Source organism: Orbicella faveolata, unplaced genomic scaffold (assembly GCF_042242905.1).
Source record: "Orbicella faveolata isolate gen_17 unplaced genomic scaffold, um_ofav_v1 contig_34, whole genome shotgun sequence".
Lineage (NCBI taxonomy): Eukaryota > Metazoa > Cnidaria > Anthozoa > Scleractinia > Merulinidae > Orbicella > Orbicella faveolata.
The window spans coordinates 17,384,044-17,400,732 of NW_028301563.1; the positions used below are offsets into that span (position 1 = coordinate 17,384,044).

Sequence of the window (16,689 nt, forward strand, 5' to 3'; positions counted from 1 at the left end):
GGGCTAAGCTGGTAAATAACGGGCGTGGTGCCAGAAAAATTGATCGTTTTTTAACGCAGTGGGATTATGAAATTCTAATCTTAGGTTTCGTAGGGCCCTGATTGCTGCTCAGGATAGAATTCAAACCTACTTGGTCTACGTTCCAGCGATCTTTTCAAGCAAATTACCGATACAAATAGACGAAACACGCTACGGTTTCCGTGAAGGCCATCACGACGACCCCGCGTTTCCATTTAAACAATACCTTTTAGTTGTCTTTCAAATGCTTCTTTATGCCAACTCTAAATACTCCCAAAATTAAAAGTGGAACTCTGTGTTTTCCCTCTTTTCAAACTTTGTTATCGCTGTTTGTTTTGGTTCTAAACACTGATTGGCTCAAACGACTTTAGTTTGAATAACGAAGCGCGCGAACTCTAAAAATAGAATGCAAATTATTGGAACCCCGCGAGAGTCAGACAACATAAGCATGCTCTGACAAAAATAGGAGGTAAATGAACGCCACATTTTTGCTTTAAAAATTGTTTTAGGAACACTTGGTTACGCACTTGAAAAAAGCTTCAAATCTTTCACCATTCCATTTTGTTTGTCTGAGTTTGTCTGAGTTATGATGTCACTCGCGCGCTTTCCTATTCATTGTTTCGTGTCCTGCACTGTGACCCCGGTTATTGCAGCCGCACTGTAACACACTGGTATTTTTTTTAAATTTATCGAGCCAGTTTTTTTAACTGCAAGGACCAAGACTGGAAAAGATTATGAACCGTCATCTCTTCGCGGAATTTTGGCTAGTGTTAAATACCATTTGAGTCGTTCCAGTTGCGGCAAAACTATCTTCAAAGACAGTGATTTCAAAAAAACAAGAGACGCGTTGAAAGCGAAACAAAAGCAACTCAAGCGACATGGACTCGGAAACAGACCAAAAGCCACAACGGCTCTTACGGACGACGAAATTGAGATTCTATTTGACAAAAGGTTGCTTGGAATAAGTTCACCGCAAGCTCTGTTAAATATTGTGTGGCTAAACAGCATGATTCATTTTGGCGTTCGCGGATGTAAGGAACAAAAAGAACTCCGCTGGGGGGACATCGTTTTAAAAACTGACAGTGATGGGAAAGAATATCTCGAGTGCTTTGAACGCCAAACAAAGACTCGAACGGGAGAAGATCCACGGAATCAACGGCCAATCAAGCCGCGAATGTATGCCAACAACGATTCCATTTCTGTCGACCGTGATCCGGTGCACGTTTACAAGATGTACAAAGAAAAACGACCACCATCCATGCTAGAACCGGATTCAAGTTTCTATTTGTCTGTAAATTACTTTAAAACAGAAACGCGGCGGGAATTTCAGGCAAAACAAACCACAGTGGTAGAAAAACTTCAGCTCAAAAAATGCAGGACAGTGGAGTTCCTCCCGGCCAGATAATTCAAATAACGGGGCATAAAAACTCACAGTCAGTTAACAATTACAGTTCTCTACGAGAAAAGCAATCGGAAGGTATTTCACGTATTCTTTCCTCGACAACCAAAGCCGCTACCAACGTCGTACAGACCGAAAACAACTTGACAGCGCAACCCCTGGCTGAGTATCGAATCGCTTCAACGTCTACCACTTCATTTACCTTGGATGTGAATTCCTTCAATGAGAATAGGCTCCAAACAGTGTTTCACGGAAATTACATAACTGGAGGCGTCTTTAACATTAACTTGGCTCCCGCAAAAAATGGAGTAAAGAGTCCAGAAGTTGACCCGAAGCGTAAGAAATGGCGACTCATTTATTTATTGAAACTGACAGTAGCCAAGAATCCACAACATGATGCTATTTTAAGATACGCTTTCGCTGTTATAATTTTTTTCTTTTCTTCATTAGAATTTTGACTTTTTGAGGCAGAAAACATAAGTATTATTGTCTTTATTTCTCCTTTACAACTTTATATCCAAATTTCATAACATATTTGTGACAGGCATTTTGCGATAGGTGACCACTTTAATCGCACTATTTTGCTGTTTCGAAAATGAATAAAAAAAAGTTGGGAGATGCCAATTTTATCTTCTCGCGCAGAAAGTATCTCTCACTCATTCGCTTCGCTCACTCGTGAGAGATACTTTCAGCACTCGAAGATAAAATTCGTATCCTCGCGCGGCCATGTAATATCCTCTAGATAATTAATATCACATATCATAAAAGGGTGACAAACCTCTAGCAGTTATGCAAAGTTTCATTGAGTTAACGTAATCCTTTGTCCCTTTGGGCACAAGACAAGCGTTTCTGTGAGCAGCTTGTACAGGTATCATATTGCGGAAAATTTTGATTTTATTTATAGCACTTGGAAATATTGATTTTCTATAATAACTGTCTAATTTCTCGCGCGCTGATTGGCTCATTTTTATCATCAATAAGAGTACAGACGGATAAAATTTTAATTTGTGCAAGCTTTCAAGTTCAACTTTCAGCTGTCATACTGTGGATTTTTTCATCAATGAAATTTTATTGACCTTTTTAAGTAGCCAATCAAAAAGCGAGTAAAGCTATAGACAAAGTTCGCGTCATTTTAAATAAAATTTACTTCTCTGTGCGTTTGATGCTAACTCACTAAAGCTGGTAAAATTTATTAACAGTAATAAAGCACGTATATATCTATATATATATTTATATCCTGGAAACAATGTATCTCATGTTTTTGAAATAATTTTTTAGAGATCTTTGTAATTTCTTTTTGCAATTATACACGGTGACTTTTTTTTTCATATTTGGAGCGATTGTGGTCTAATCAAAAACCATCTTTACCGACTTTTGCATTTACCGTAAGGCTATTGTCCGGCTCTGAAATTACTATTTGACTGGCTTATCAACTTAATTAAGAAAGATGGTACAGTAAAATGTAAAGTCGAGATAGTGTATTTGAGGTTTCTTAAATTAAAGCTTCACAGTTTAATAAAAGACTCACGCGCCCTTTATTACTGTATATGTTTTCAAGCTAGATCGCTATCTTGAGTACATGCAGTTTTTGTCACTGAAAACACACGTTGTTTACTCATTCCAAGTTCATTTCTTGATGTTACGAATTCTTAACTCGAATGGCCCTCCAATTGTTACATTTGGAGAAACCTTAATGCCGAAATTTATGCAGGTAGAACATGAAAGCAATCGGCGGAATTCTGCTTTGAACGAACTATTCATTCCCGCGTAAATGAATACATTCGTAGAGCTGCTTAGGAACACTAAAGCTGTGTGAGCTAGATAAAACTCTCTTGGTAGAGAAGGTATTAAACGAAACCGCATAATAATGGCCAGAATCCAAGCCGGAATCCAACACATCCCGAATCCAAGGACAACCACAAAGAGCGATTTTGAAATTTTAATCTCTTGGGTCGTGATTCTCGCATTACGAATACTCGACTGCAGACCAGGTACCACTTCAAGATTGTGTTGCTTAATGGCTCTAAAGACCTTCACGTAACAGAAAATTGCCACGCTGAAAGGAAAAATTAAAAAGAAGGAAACGACTATACTGTAATGAACAATCATTCCTGCGTGACTATTGTGGATTATGTGGCAGGCTGCATACTCTGGAACGAAGGCGAAATCCTGAAATCCAGCGAAATGCGGCACAACGATGTACAACGCGATGAAGATACACAGCGAGGCGAGAATGGCACGAGATTTTCGCTGCGAGAAAATGGAATCGTAGATATTAGTTTGATTAATCCTCACGTATCTGTTGAAAGCTGTGAGTCCCATCACTGACGTGGAAACGAACAGCCCGAAGTTGACCAAAAATGCGTGGATGTCGCAGTAGAATTTACCAAACGGCCATTTTCGTGTGATAAGGACACCCGCGGTGAACGGCATTACAAACGTGGCGGAAAGTAAATCAGACACCGCCAAACTGATAATGTACAAATTTGTTGTGGTTCGCAGTCTGGGGTTTTTATACACAGCCAAGCACACCAAAAGATTTCCAGTGAGTGACACCATGTTCATGAGAAGACAGACGCCCGTTTCAGCGATCGTAACAGCTTCCCCGTGATCGGACATTTCTGTTGCTGCACTTTCCTTCTCGCTCGCCAAGGTCATGCCACCAGTTTTTCCTGAAATGACCCTGAAGGAAAAGGTGAACAAAAGCGGTCGGTTGCTTAATCAGGCTTTGAACTAGTTTCTCCAATGTAACTTTAATCAGCAGTCTAACAATCGGTTTCCGACACTTTGACAACAGTGAAGGAGACTTGCTCTTGATAAATGTAGGATCACTTCAGACCTGTACTCGACTTTGGTCGTAAAATGTCTCCACAATTGAAATCAGTTCTCGGACTTGCAGGGTATAAGCGTCGAGTGATTCTTACCAGCGTATTATTCAGACTGAAAACGAAAAAGAGAACTGAAAGCGCCCTACAGACCAATTCTTCGTTTGAGCAGCGTCGCCTCTTTGTAGTTTTCTGGTGTAGAAGGAAAATCGCCTGAGATTTATTCTCTTTCTGTGACAATTCAAACGCAGGTGCATGTTGATATCTTGGCTGTGGTTGGCACTACGTCCTCTCAAGAAATGCAAACAAGGAAACATAAGTGTCACAAAAACAGAGATATGTCTTGATGGGAACTCGCGTTATGGCTTTGTCAAATTTTACCACTAATTAAAGATGGCTCAATTCATAGTATCGTTAGAAAATAGGCCGTCAGTTGGCAAATAACTAGTGCACACCATGAAAAACTGACATGAATTTGGTTTTTTTCTGTCTACAGCTTGTGTTGGTTTACCTTAGAACGAAAGCTTTTATCTTTTAAAAAATCTTTACATAACAGCTGACGCAAAATAAACACACGGTCGAATGCTGACCAATACTTGCACGTTTGAATATCTAAAACCCAATTCATGTGGTTTTCAGCTTTTTCCTTTTTGCACTGTTCCGTGCATCGCACAATACACTCTTTTATTTCAGAATATATTTTGTAAAAATATCGCGGCTGAAATGTTGCAAATGTTGAGAAATTTTAAGAATAAACCCGAGGCTGGGATTATGAAAAGAGTATAATTTTGTGCGATTTTAAATTAACCAAACCGTGTATATAAAAATCTTCCTTGCTCTAAACGGCGAAACTAGCCAAAAAACAACAAACTCAACACTAGCCGTATGTTTAATGCTAATACCATTCCTGGAAGATATTATGTATGTTATATCAAGCTTATTACCTGAAGTCTGGCTCCTAAATTACTTCAACGCCATCAATATAACGAGGGACAGATAATCTAGTGTTTCATCGGCATACATTGTATTTCTTTATCTCATCTAAGAATATTCAGAAGAATATTCTTAGCCTATTATTGGAAGAAAAATAAAAATTGTCAGCCTGGGCCGAAAAAACAATATTCTTAAAGAAAAAAAAGAAAGAGTGTATGGACAAAAAAACGGTAAGTTTTGTATCACTACGTACGTGATTATCTTAAATAGAATGAAATAAAATAAAGTAAACTCGGGCCACATGCTAGCCATCCGGTGAGAGGTACAGCTAAATCCAATAAGCTTGACGTACACGTTTGCCTGCATGTTCTTCGCTGCGTTGGCAACATCTGTTTGCTTCGAGTTTTCTGGTCTATTGGATTGACTGTGTAACTTGAGGTTGGCCAGGGTAATTATTTTGGTTTTGGATTTTACGATGACTCATTTGATAACCGTTATATCTTGCGGTTCAAAGGTTTTACGATTTATTCACTTAAATGCATAACAAATACAATGCTACTCTATTTACGTTCTCGCTGAGCTTTGCTTTCAGAGAAAGCAGGCCGGTCACTAGAGGCCAGAAGACGAGATAACCTTGCTAGCAAATCGGCGAGTCCGTTAATTGCTTTGTGCCAAAACAAGAACGAAGTATAAATACGACTATAATGCGAAAACTTGGAAGTTCTGTTCGAGACCTCGCATTTGATGATCGTGCGTCTAAAATTGAGAATGGCCAGCACAAGGCAACAGACGGGTCACATGATAATTATATTATTTTCTTATTGGCCCTCTGAAAAAGAATGATAATTCGCAGTGGATAATTGATAAGCGCTGTTGGCTGGCCAGAAATTAAATAAATTACTTTCGAAGAAAAAGAAGAAAGTTTCTCTTTTTTCGAAAAATTAATTGGAAGGAATTCACTAGAAGCTCGAGTTACAAATGGACAAAAACTTTGCACCGAGATTATTTACATCGTACGCAAACTTTCTGTGCGACTGTTTCATTTAAATTTCTTCTCCAGGTAAATCATTTGTTGCAACTATGAATGTCCAAAACAAATTTTGAAGTTCATATGAAATACTTGAAATTAATGGTGAAATGAAACTGATGATGAAATTTTCAATTTACTTGTCTTTGCACAGTTTCTCTGAACTTTGAAATTTATTTTCTTAATTGAGTTCCTATGGGCAATTGTTTTTGCTGCTATTTCAGCAGGCAACTATTTATATCTTTAACTTTCAGAAAATGCAAAAATGTCGGACTGTAACAGGATACACTTAAAACTAATTTGGTACAAGGTTTTTGTCCACTAGAAACTGAAAAGGTTGGATTTCCTATCGGATCTCGTCTTGCAAAAAATTATTATAACAATATAAATGTCGGCAAACCTTGCACTGGAAGAAAAACTGAGAGCGACAAGTGCAGAGTAAACAATTTCATGGCTCGTTTTCCGAATTATCAAAACGATATATACATGAATAATAAAAAAAAATATATGGACAGTCAGTCTATGTAAATAAGTGGCAGGTGATATACTCTCTCCCCCCCCCCCCCCCCCCCTCCCTTTTGATAAATTTTCTACTGGTCAGTCTACTGGACCTCATTTGAATTGAAACCCTCAGTGGAAACGGAAAAGAGGAAGATCAGCCCTAATATGGAAAAAGAACTCTGGACCATCAGCATGACCTGGGAGGAGGCGAAGAAGACAGATCAAGATCAAGGAAGATGGAGGCTCGTAGTCAGGGAAGGGGGTGGGGGGGGGGGGGGGGGAGGCGGGGAAGTTCAAGAAGGAACGAAGAGGAATGAGTCAAGTAAGTCAGTCAATTAATAATTAAGAGTCACTGACCGGAAATACCGAGAATGGCTGGCCAGGTTAGAAAAATCGGAAATCCTGAAACTTTGCCTGAAGAACGCTTTTAGGGAGCTACTTTCGAAAATGTTATTCCGATTTCCGCAGAATTTAAAGTACTCGAGAAATTCGCAAAAAACGGAAATACAGCTTTTTGCCTATCTGGAAAATTGACAAAGTTCTCGGTACATGTTGCTTTATTGAAATTCAGTATCAAGTGACGAGAAGACGTCATTTATTAAAACAAAGATAAGAATCGGAACTTCGAAACCCTTAACCTTGCAATTGCAAGAAGTCGAAACTCCGAGAGAGCTTCGTATAAACTTCGAGACTGCGAGACGCACATATCCGCTAAAAAACGATACTGCGAGACCTCTGAAATTCGACGTTTTTGAAGGACCATTCGCCACCCCTAACCTGGGACGGCGGAGCCGGGGTGGGGGCTCAAGCCCCCCCCCCCCCCGCACCCTCCCCTCCACTTTTTACCACGATGACAGTTTATTTTGTTTTACTATGAGGTACAAATGAAGAACTAAAGAAGATCAAAAGGAAAACGAAAAAAGTCTGGTTGACTACAGATTTAACAAGAATTTACAAAGCTACAACCTCGCACCAAATCTGTAGGAAGCTTTTTCATGTTTACATAGTTTTAACCTTTCCACACAGGAGTGGCTTGTGTAAAAGCGCAGGTCAGTCAGCGCTAAGGCCGTGATATATCATGGAGGGCTGAGAAAGATGTATCAAGCTCACAATACCTTCAAAATATATTGCTGCAAATGCACTAAAAGTGCCTGTCATTTTATAGTTCATCCACTAGGTTGATTTTCATAAGAACTACACCATGGAGAATGTCAAAAATACCATTTCTGAGCCCCTAGATTTAAAATGTTTTTTTTGGGTCGGGGGGGGGGGGGGAGGATGTCCCTAGACCCCTCTACAAACTTGCGCCGGCACCGCTCGTTTTCAAGCCCCCCCCCCCCCACCTCCCCCCACCCCCCTTCCTTCAGTTGAAAAAAGACTCCGCCGTCCCTGTGAATTCATATCATGCTGCATCAGCTGCAGTTGCTTTCTAGCATTTAAAAAGGTCTCCAGCAAAGCAAACTTTTTCCGATCTTCGGCGCGACTGAATTAAATTCGACGTTTGAATCTTTCATAGCTTTTCCTCATGCCACTGCCAAATTTATTTGAGTTCGGCACGGTAGAAGCACGACGTTTGGACTGGGCCGAATCCCAACCGAGGTCAGATCGCGGGATAGACATCAAACAGTCTTACCCTATTTTTCAAGAAAACCTGCTTCCTTGCTCTAGCTGGATCACCGTAATAAAACCTCTTCGTTTCATTTAGTGCATCTAATTAATCCGTTTACAATCAAGATCAAAATCGACACACAATGGTTAAAAAATACTTTAAAAGACCAGTCTCCTTTCGAATATTTGCAGACTAATCGAGTGTGTATAGACGGGAAAGACAAACCCCTATATTCTTCTATTATAAGCAAGTGTCTAAACCTCAATAATCGAGTAATTCCAATTGGAGCTAACTGAAAATATCTCTTACGTGACGCCAGTCACGTAATACATGTAGCGTGTTTAATCTATGTAACTTTGAACTTATATTTTGGGCTTTCTCTATAGATTTTTTGTATCTTGCGTGAAATAATGAAGCAATGTTGTAATAATGACATGGACCAACTCTCTCTTTGTATATTTCCCACAAAGTAAGGCCCACAAATGGAAAAAAACAGACTAGAGTGTTCAACAATAGAGTTCTTTGAACATACCGCATTATGCAAATTTGAGAGGAGACTGTCGCGAACTTTTGCATTTTACCTGTGTGAACCTCGATTGCCCAGAAATGTTTTTCCATGTTATTATAGTAGAAGCAACACTCTTTTGCACAGTACTTGTTTTAGTTCCATATCGGACATACCAAGATGCGTTTTAAGCCCGTAAAACTACGCAATTTTTGACGTTTTCATAGGGGCTTGAAAAGGCAATTCTTCGACGGTCGACGGAATCCTTCAAAATGCTTGAAAAATTTAAAACTTTCCATTGTTAGATAGAAGAAAAGTAAAGCTCTTATGCTAAGTTTACCCTGAGTTCTAGTTTTGTAAATTGTTTCAATGCGAGTACCGAGAACTTTGTCAATTTTCCAGATATTTTTTTACAAATTTAATGAGGCAAAAAGCTGTATTTCCGTTTTTTGCGAATTTCTCGAAGACTTTAAATTCGGCGGGAATCAGAATAATATTTTCGAAAGTGGCTCTCCAAAAGCGTTCTTTAGGAAAAGTTTCAGGATTTTCGATTTTTCTAACCTGGCCAGCCATTCTCGATATTTCCAGTCAGTGACTCTTAATGATATTTTCTAGTTTTTGATACAAGCAATTTCCTAAAAAATGTGGCAACATTTCCCTAATCAGAGTTGCAATAATCTCCAGTGGAGATCAAATGTGACTAGCTTTAATTGTTGCTGTTTTTTTTGTTTGTTTGTTTGTTTTTTTGAAAAGCATTCATTAGTGACAGTTTTGCTGTTAATGATAATGGAAGCTATGGTCTTTTCCACACTAAGCCGGAGACATTTGAAAACGCAGCTTAATTTCTAAAGCGCCCACACTAATCCGTCGCGAAAGCGGAGCTTTTCGAAAACATTCTTCAGACCCGAAGAATTTGAAAACGCCTGCGAGTTTTCGTTTTCGTGTGAACGGAAAACCTTTTGAAGCGTATAACAGAGCTTTTCCAAAATGATATAGTCACGATAATCATGTGGTTGTTTTGTTCATGCTAAACTTTTAACAGTGCAGTTGCCATCTTGAATTTATCCAGCTGCTAAGTCAAATCGAGGAATATACATTATCCTACTCACTCTCAGTGGACGGAAGGATCAATTCAAGCCCATTCAGTTTCTTCCCCTTATCATTCTTATCCTCCCTCTCAAAATAAGTCTTGACAAAGTGTGAAAAAATTAGAGCTTTCAACTCTTATTTAGTCCAGAGCCTTTTCAAACTAATTTTAAAAGGTAAAAGAACGAGATAAAAAACTATAAACGAAGTATGAAAAAAAGAAAAATTAAAACGGGAAAATAAGCCCTGGTTCACACTACCGACATAACGACATAATGGCAAAACGACGTAATCGCTTTCGTCGATAATGTGAACATCGATATAAAGTCATAAGGAATTAAAAGAACAGTTTGCTTTCCTTATGTCGTTATGTTCAGGCTATTATGTTGCTATTATGTTATTATCGTCAAGATGTTCACAATGCAAACATAACGACATAAGGTTCTTCTTACGTCGTTATGTTTATGTCCTTATGTCGTTGAGTCGCTAGTGTGGAATAGAGTAAAGGAACAAAATGTACTAATTTAAAAGAACAGAGTATTGTTCAGGCAACGGCTTAGCGTTATTTTCTGTTTCATAAGTGTTGGCAGTGTGCCATGATTGTAAAGTTTTTTGAACTCGAAAGTTTCCTGTGACAAATAGACCGGCATTGTCAAAATCATGAATATAGAATGACACGTTGTTGGACCATGCGTGGGCAGAAATACTAGAACCTTTTTTTTTTTTAGTTTTAGTTTTACGGCATCTGAGTTTGCATTACGGATGTGATCTTTTCACGAAACATTACAAGACCCTGCTACGAAAACTCCCCTCTGCAGAGTAGAACTGTATTAGGGACCTAAAGCAATGACCATGGTAAAAGAGATTTATAGTTAACCTTTGAATGGTGCAATTATCTAGATCGGCCCGTCGATCAGTCGAAAAAGCTGCTCAAACTAAGTATGTAACTCCAGCGATTAATTCCAAAAGAAAATACGAAAAAATTAGCCTTCGTCGCTCACGTTCTGCAACTGATAACCAGAACTTGGTCATTTTACGTAGCTGTTTTGGAGAGGGCGGCTAACAAATATACATGGATCTATAACGCACGTCCACAGCCATTGCGCTGCTCATTAAATCTTTGTTTGGTGACGTTCTCGTTGCCGTTGCCGTTGCCGTCCTGGTTTACTTATTAGGGACCTTACGCATATACGACGGCGACGGCGAGGACGACGCCTAGTAAAAAATGTGTTTCTATTTTACTTTGGAATTTCTCATTTATTTAGATCTATTCAGTGTGTTTGTCGGTATTAAAACTTGCCCCTGCCGAATATGCTACAGATACGTTCAGTTCCAAATAGAAATACGAAAAATTAGCCGTCGTGGTTCACGTTCTCCAGACAACGCAGAATTTGGTTTTTTCACGTTTATGTTTTGCAGAGGACGGCAAAGAAATGTACCAAGAATTATAATGCACGTGCACAGCCATTGTTCTCCTCATTAAACCTTTTGTTTGGTGACGTTCTCGTTGCCGTTGCCGTCGTGTTTTGCGTAAGGTCCCTAATGTCCATATTGACGAGACTGGAAAGTGTTTCATCGAAAATTTCGAAACGGTGATAAATGATACGGAAATTTCCTAAAACTATCGGTCTACCTGGCTTCACAAGGTTGTCCTCTTTTCTGGAAATTCCGAAAAAGAAATTCTGTTCTATTTATTTAAACCGAAATTTTTCATAGAAAGCACCAAGTACTGCCAACACTAACGAAGCAAACAATAACTCTCCCGTTGCCTAAACAATACCCTATACTTTTAAATTGGTACCATTGTTCCTTATTTTACGTACGGTTCTAATTTTTTTCACACCGTCTTTTTACAAATATTTTGCATCTCGCGCTTCTAATTATACAAGCTTCAGATTGCATGGAAGTCGAAAGCTTTACTTTTTTTCCTCAAATTCTACACCAGAGGACGTTTTGTAACGTTTCTCGACGTTTTCTTAGATGTTTTGTACTCCCTGTTACTCCTCAATTTCTAATGATAATTTTCTAATTGGTTTAAGAGACAATTTCCAAGCTAAGTTAGTGTCTGTATTAATTTCCAAATCAGTGTTACTGGTCGATTATTAAACACGAAGGCGCACTATATAAGGAAGTTTTTCCTGGGAGGACCGCGGCTCATGTATCAGTCACCATTGACGTGCACGGGTCAAATTCAAAATGGCGGGCGCTTTGAATACGCGAGATCTAAGCTGTAAGTGTTTACAAGGGGATTATAAACTGATATTGTTCCACTGTCCGCAATGTCTATGCACTGGTCGTACTTCTATCTATCCTCAAAAGCTAAACTCGCCTTGTACTACTTGCTAATTTATCCTTATATCGCCTATTGTAAATCTACATGGTCGTCTACACACGTAACTAACTTAAGGACGGTGCCTACTAAATACAAAGGTTTTTGCGCCAGGTTAGGACCATGCGGAAAGAGTAGATCTTTGTAAGGGCTATCGGAATCCATAAAGAAATCAAAGGAGACCTATGGCCAAACTCGTGGATTAGGTAATCTAGAGATGAAACATGTTGGTGAACTTGCAATTACTGGTATATTATTAAATGCTGTTAAAACAAGCCGGGTTTGTACCATGTAAGGTCGCACTTAACTCACAAAGTGTAGGCTTTTTTCGGTGGCTTTTTTTTTTTTTTTCTTTTTTTTGCACACATATTACAAAGACAGAACATGGAGTGGTAAAGGCTAAGGGTTCTTGGGTCACAGAGGACACTCCTGCCCAACAAATCATAGAGTACTCTCCCCCCCTCCCCCCCCCCCCCCTCCCGCCTCCCTTTCCCTCACACCCAGATCTTGATGTTGATCTGCCTGCTGGAAAAATTTGCATGTATTCAAGTCGTACGAGCTCACAAAATTTTTTCATTGCATTTCATTCAAGGTTGTAGGTAAGGTTTCTTATGAGACAGCACTTCTTTTCCAATGTGGAACCGCTTCTCTCTATATATATTGCACGTAAAATACATCAAAATAAGATACTATTTTGCAAGCATTTTCAGTGTTGATCCGACAAATCTGTCGACCATAAATATGTGTTCCAACAGTAATAATAACAGCTTTACTAAAGTTTCAATGTATTTAGTATTAACTAATAGTTGGGGACAAGCTCACAGGGGGTTTCTTTCCCTTTGTTATCTTTTCAATCAGGAAGCAAAAGTGTAGACAAAAGACAGGGTAAAAATCATTTAAGCTTATCAAAATCAAGTATTTGAGAGTTTCTTTCCAAGTTTATGTGCATATTACATCCCACTTAGAGTTCAGATCAATGTACTAAAATAAACAAGACAGGTATAGAGAACACAACTTTAATCTAAACTTAACTCGATGCCGGTTGAACATGGACAACTCAACATGAAAAACTTAAGTGTTTAAACTGCAAAGCGTTGAACGAAGGTCCTGCTTGATTAAACGTTGGATCTCACAGCAGATGTAATCAGCCAAACTTGAAAAGTGAAACGATAATACGTCACTACTGGAAGGTTGACACAACGTCGTAGAGTTAAAACAATATTTCGGCTGGCCTCTGGTTTAGATGTTTCTAAATTATAAAAATGAAATTACAATATTATACAATGGTGCCGATGTTTGTCTTGTATTCAATAGCTCTTTCGCTCATTAAAAGTTGTTCGTTTCGCTCATATAAGCTCATTAAGGTCGAGGAATAAGACACATTCTCATCAAACCTTACCACATTAGCTTTTCAGGTCACCTTCCAGCAAACAAATGCACATCTCCTGGTCATTTTGAACGCCTGGACGACTCAAATGCTCCTGAAATTCAGCCTTCAAGTTGGCCATAATACTAATTCAAACATTCGAAGTCAACTCCACTTCAATTTAGCGAAACAGTATGGCGTCGGACTCGGGCGCTTCGTTCGAGCCGACTAATTACGAGCAGTGTCTACACCTGAGTGAGTGAGTGAGTGAGTGACACATTTGCATATCGGAGTCCCCGCAACAAACAAGTGTCTACGCTTCGCGTATCCACGAGTTTAAAAAGGGGGTAGCCACGCATATTTTCGAGATAATTAGCCTCGAATCTCAACAAAAATACTGCCATCAGCATTTTTCTGAAAATAGAAGGAGAGGATATTTCTTCACAGCTTTCTTTAGAATTCGCCTTTACATACAGAAAAACAAACACATTTATAAAGATCTGAAAACTACATGGTAAATGGTAACATAAAAACCATTTTTGGTATGTTTTTAATAACAAAATCGTTGCAACAGCACTTTTAGCGTCTCTGGGAGCCTTTCTCTGTTTCAGCTAAAATACAGTCTAAATATCCTTTGCTCCCAACCAGAAACTAATCGCGTGCTGAATAGGCTTCTCGCTTTCATTTCATAACATAAAATATAGGGGTAACCACGCGTTTTTTAAAGTTATTGATCCTTTTTGAAACTATTTACGGTGCCCGTTACATTTTTTCCTGTCACCTCTCCAGTAAGTAAACCATTTGCGTATCTCGCACTTGTTTTCCGTGCGCACTACGCCATCTGCAGGTACATGTTTACAGCTGGATTTCAGTATAATTTTCGACAGATCAACAGCTAGTTTTTCAGCTGGAGGACATTAACAGTTAGTGGTTAGCGATATGCTGCTGTTCTGGTGTTCCTGGTTTAAGTACAGGTTCATTAAACTTAATTTGGTCACAGAAGAAAAATTCTGCTTTCAATTTAGTCGTGTACTTGGTAGCGTAGTTGATTGCGTCATGTCAACCCAGCGCGCGCGTGGCGCTTCAACCATGCCTTGCGTGATGCGCAGAGCTTGTGCGCACTAACAAAAGTAGGCACCGTCCTTAAATAGAATTTATTGTTTGCAAAAACGGGTTGTGCGAGCTATTACCAATTCAGATTATAGAGCACATTCTGCTCCTTTATTCTCCAAATTAGGAATTTTAGACATTTATCAAATCAACACGTTTCAAATAGCTAAATTTATGTACTATTATCCTAACAACCTGTTGCCTCCATTGTTTTTCAACTTGTTTTCTACAAACAGTCAAATTCATAGCTATAGCAACAGAACAGCCAATAATTATCGCGTGCATCATTGCCGGACTAATCTAAAAAAAAAAAAATCACAATTCCTTACCAAGGTCCAAAGATCTGGAATTCCCTTCCTGTTACAATCACTTCATTGTCAAGTTTTCCCAATTTTAAGAAAAAACTACTAGAGTTTTTAGTAAAATAATTACTGAACTGGCAAAGCTGCACACTGTTGCACTATTTATGTAACCGTATTGTAACGTACGAGGTGGCCTCAACTAAAAGCCTGATGGTTTCTAGAGGTCACCTTGCCTCACATTAAAGCATTTATAAATACTGTATATTAAGTACAAAGGCAAATAAACAGAATGAATGAATGAACTGTCCGCAATGTCCATTGTTCTACAGTTGGACCCGGCTAATTCGAACTCGGTTATTTCGAATTCTCCGTTATTTCGAACTCAAAACCATTTCCCTTGGATTTGCTATTCAGTTATTTACTATCGGCTATTTCGAACTCCCACTATCTAGAACAATTTTTCGTTTCTCCTGCGAGTTCGAAATAGCGCGGTTCAACTGTATTTGTAATGTCAAGGTCCGATCCCAGTGGGTATTGTAGAACACTGTTAGAGCGTGAAGCAAGCATTTTTGGGGTGAATTCAAAATTAGGGGCAGGAGCTTATGTGCGTTCATGTTTAAAATTGAGGCTCTCGGAAATGGGATTTCTGGCATTCTGAGGCCAAGACCGCGTTTAATAATGTCTCATTTTTATTTAACTTGGAGGCGGAAGGGGGGGGGGGGGGGAGCTAAAATTGAACCCCCCGAGGTACCCTAGATCCGTCCCAGCAATCGGATTATACGCGTGGCGGAATTGTTTTTTAGTTCCCAGCTTGGCTAGCTCAGCTCAAATTATGGATAAGTCTAATGTAAGTTCTTCATTTCGTCCTTTTTTGTCTTTCTTTTTTTTTTATCTGTAGAGCTTTTCCGCATAAAGAACCTGACAAATGCAAATTTGCATTTCACAACCTTAGGCATGTAAATGAAATGACTATTGTTTCTCTTTCAAGAAAGAGTCGCACGCCCCGATGAAAACTGGCGTGATTTTGCTGTTTACTTTACTCACCTCGCTCTGTTCGCAAATACCTCATGAAAACAAATAAATTTTAAGAGCAAATTGTTGCTTCTCAGATGTAGAATATCTTTACAAAATCGTTGCTGTAAGACTAATGATCGTAAATCGCCGGTTGGATCCAAAAATACAGGTCTTGGAATAAAAAAGAAAAAAAAAAAAAAAAAAAAAAAATATATATATATATATATATATATATATATATATATATGTGTGTGTGTGTGTGTGTGACGTTCAGCATTCAATGTGCACAATTCTACGACAACTGGTAAATGCTACCGTTCCTGGCGCCAAACTCTGACCATCGTCACTCGTTTAGGGGTGTTGATAAACCGCTTAAAACAATTATTGTGTTCAATAATTTCTATTTTTAGACTGCTGCTGTTACTCCATTCGCGGTTTTTAGGTCAGTACTTTGAAGGTTTTGACATTAAGTAACAGTCCTTATAATCGAATGGGCGGGGAATTTACATGTCTAATGTCATCAGGGGTACATTTGCATTTGTAAGGTTGTTGTGCGGAAAATTCTTATCAGTTGACATCATAGCGTTTATTGTCAAACTGAAACCCGTGGAAATTCTTGTTTTCACTAATGGAATGGATTGTTACAGATATAAAGGATACTTAAA

General features: G+C 38.8%; 1 protein-coding gene across 1 annotated transcript; it reads right to left on the minus strand.

The window, feature by feature from the left end:
* Positions 1–2,200: 2,200 nt before the first annotated feature.
* Positions 2,201–4,594, minus strand: LOC149105065 (melatonin receptor type 1A-like). The gene has a single exon (XM_089271778.1). It carries the CDS (start codon positions 4,073–4,075, stop codon positions 3,044–3,046), a length of 1,032 nt encoding a protein of 343 aa, XP_089127904.1. The 5' UTR covers positions 4,076–4,594; the 3' UTR covers positions 2,201–3,043.
* Between the last annotated feature and the right edge of the window lie 12,095 nt (positions 4,595–16,689).